The following is a 1747-nucleotide window of genomic DNA, read 5'->3' as shown; positions in this document are numbered from 1 at the left end:
CACACACACACACACACACACACACACACACACACACACACACACAAACTTTACTTTTTAACAAATACAAATTCAGGCACACGATTAAAAAAAAATCTCCTCCAGCCCAAAGGAGAAGAAGATAAGTTTTAGTTTTTATAGTTTATTTCCCCCATAGGCTAATTACACAATTTCCACAACAAAGATGAAGTTCAGACACATTTATATCACAAAAGACTGTATTTTACAATAATGCTGCACAGCAAAAATGTAAAACAGTGTTATATTTCACCATTGTAATTTAAGAATTTTACTGTCCTTATATTGGTACAGAACATGCTTTGACTTACTCATTACTAAATCAATAATTGACATTTGACTCAATCATTTGAATCGTTGTTGCTGTAATGTGGAATTATTATTTCTGCTTTAAGGACTAGATTAATCATGCACTCATTATAATACACAAATGATTGTAAAGGAGAGCTTGCAACTGTTATTCTCTTCCAAACAACCTGCTTGACCTGTCCATATATCCATCTATCTACCCATCCACTCTTCCAACCATCCATCCTACCAACCAAGCACCTAACCATCCATTCATCCACCTACCTGCTCATCCATCCACCCATCCATCCATCCATCCAGCCATCCATGCACTTATTCATCCACCCATCCATCCATCCATCCACCTACTTACCCATTCATCCATCCATCCATCCACCCTACAGTGCTCTCACCAGTCTTTTCACTGAACAAATCACACCAGACACACTACAGATGACCCCAAGACACAGTATACACACATCTATGAGTAGGTCCCTCACAGTGAGGCGACCCCACTGCAGTCTGAGGTGAAACAGGCACGGCAGTATGAGTGTCATGGCTGCCCCGGTAACACTGCCTGTCAAACCCATCAACAAGGAGAAGCTGGGGACTAGCAGGGCCAGTAGGTATGATGTCATCAGCAAGGCGGTGCGGACCAACAGGGCCGGACGTGACACACCTCGACCGACATGTTTGGAGTTTGAAGGGACATCTGTCAAGATATTGAAGCAGAAAAGTTGCTTGCACATGAAAACGCAACTTTTGTTTATGGGTTGTTCTGTTCGTTTTCCAGTTGCTTCTATGTAGATGTGTTACCAGCCTCCAACTTACTTATTTACAGTATGGCATCACATTAAAAAGGTAGTACAAGAACCAATTAAGAGAGATTTTTTACTGTAAGAACTGATTGTTGTGCTGTAGAGGACAGGGAAGCTATTAATGGCCTTTGCATTTTCCCAGACATAATTTTAGCTACATCACTTGGGAAAGAGTAACGTGTTGTAATGTGTTACTTAATGAGTCAGTGTCCTGTTGCCAGTTGAATGTATTGACAGTGAACACACTAGCAATTAATAAGTATCCTTGATAAATCAGCTCTCAAATGGCATTGCCTGACATAAGATCTTTGCTTGTTTTCTGAGTTATACATGTCATATTTTTATACAATTTGAAAGGTTTCATTTTAAATGTTGCTAGTTTTATTGGACTACATTGCATGTGCATCTGTCATGATCAGCCCTTAAAGCTATAGTGCACAACAGTTTGTTATTGAACGTTACATTCACACCATTGCCAAATGAGTTGAAACAAAGCTAATTAACTCTTTCAGCTCCAAAAAACTCACTCTGTACTTCTCGGTACTTTTACGCGCAGAATAAGTAGTTTCTGTTTGTTTTTCTAATCCTCCATTCCATGGGGGGGGGGGGGGGGGGGGGGGGGG

At 40.5% G+C, this 1747-nt stretch overlaps 1 protein-coding gene across 1 annotated transcript in view; it reads right to left on the bottom strand.

The window, feature by feature from the left end:
• Nucleotides 1-690: 690 nt before the first annotated feature.
• The window catches only part of LOC117961500 (vesicular inhibitory amino acid transporter-like), a 10876-nt gene continuing 9819 nt past the window's right edge, over nucleotides 691-1747 (bottom strand). The window contains exon 8 of the mRNA XM_034900220.1: nucleotides 691-1018. Within this exon, the coding sequence (XP_034756111.1) occupies nucleotides 705-1018 (314 nt within the window). The 3' untranslated portion in view covers nucleotides 691-704. The remainder of the gene's footprint in view (nucleotides 1019-1747) is intronic.

This window comes from Etheostoma cragini, chromosome 18, assembly GCF_013103735.1.
Source record: "Etheostoma cragini isolate CJK2018 chromosome 18, CSU_Ecrag_1.0, whole genome shotgun sequence".
In the NCBI taxonomy this organism is placed as follows: domain Eukaryota; kingdom Metazoa; phylum Chordata; class Actinopteri; order Perciformes; family Percidae; genus Etheostoma; species Etheostoma cragini.
Note: the sequence above shows the minus strand (reverse complement) of the source record. Positions and strands in the feature narration are given on the sequence as shown.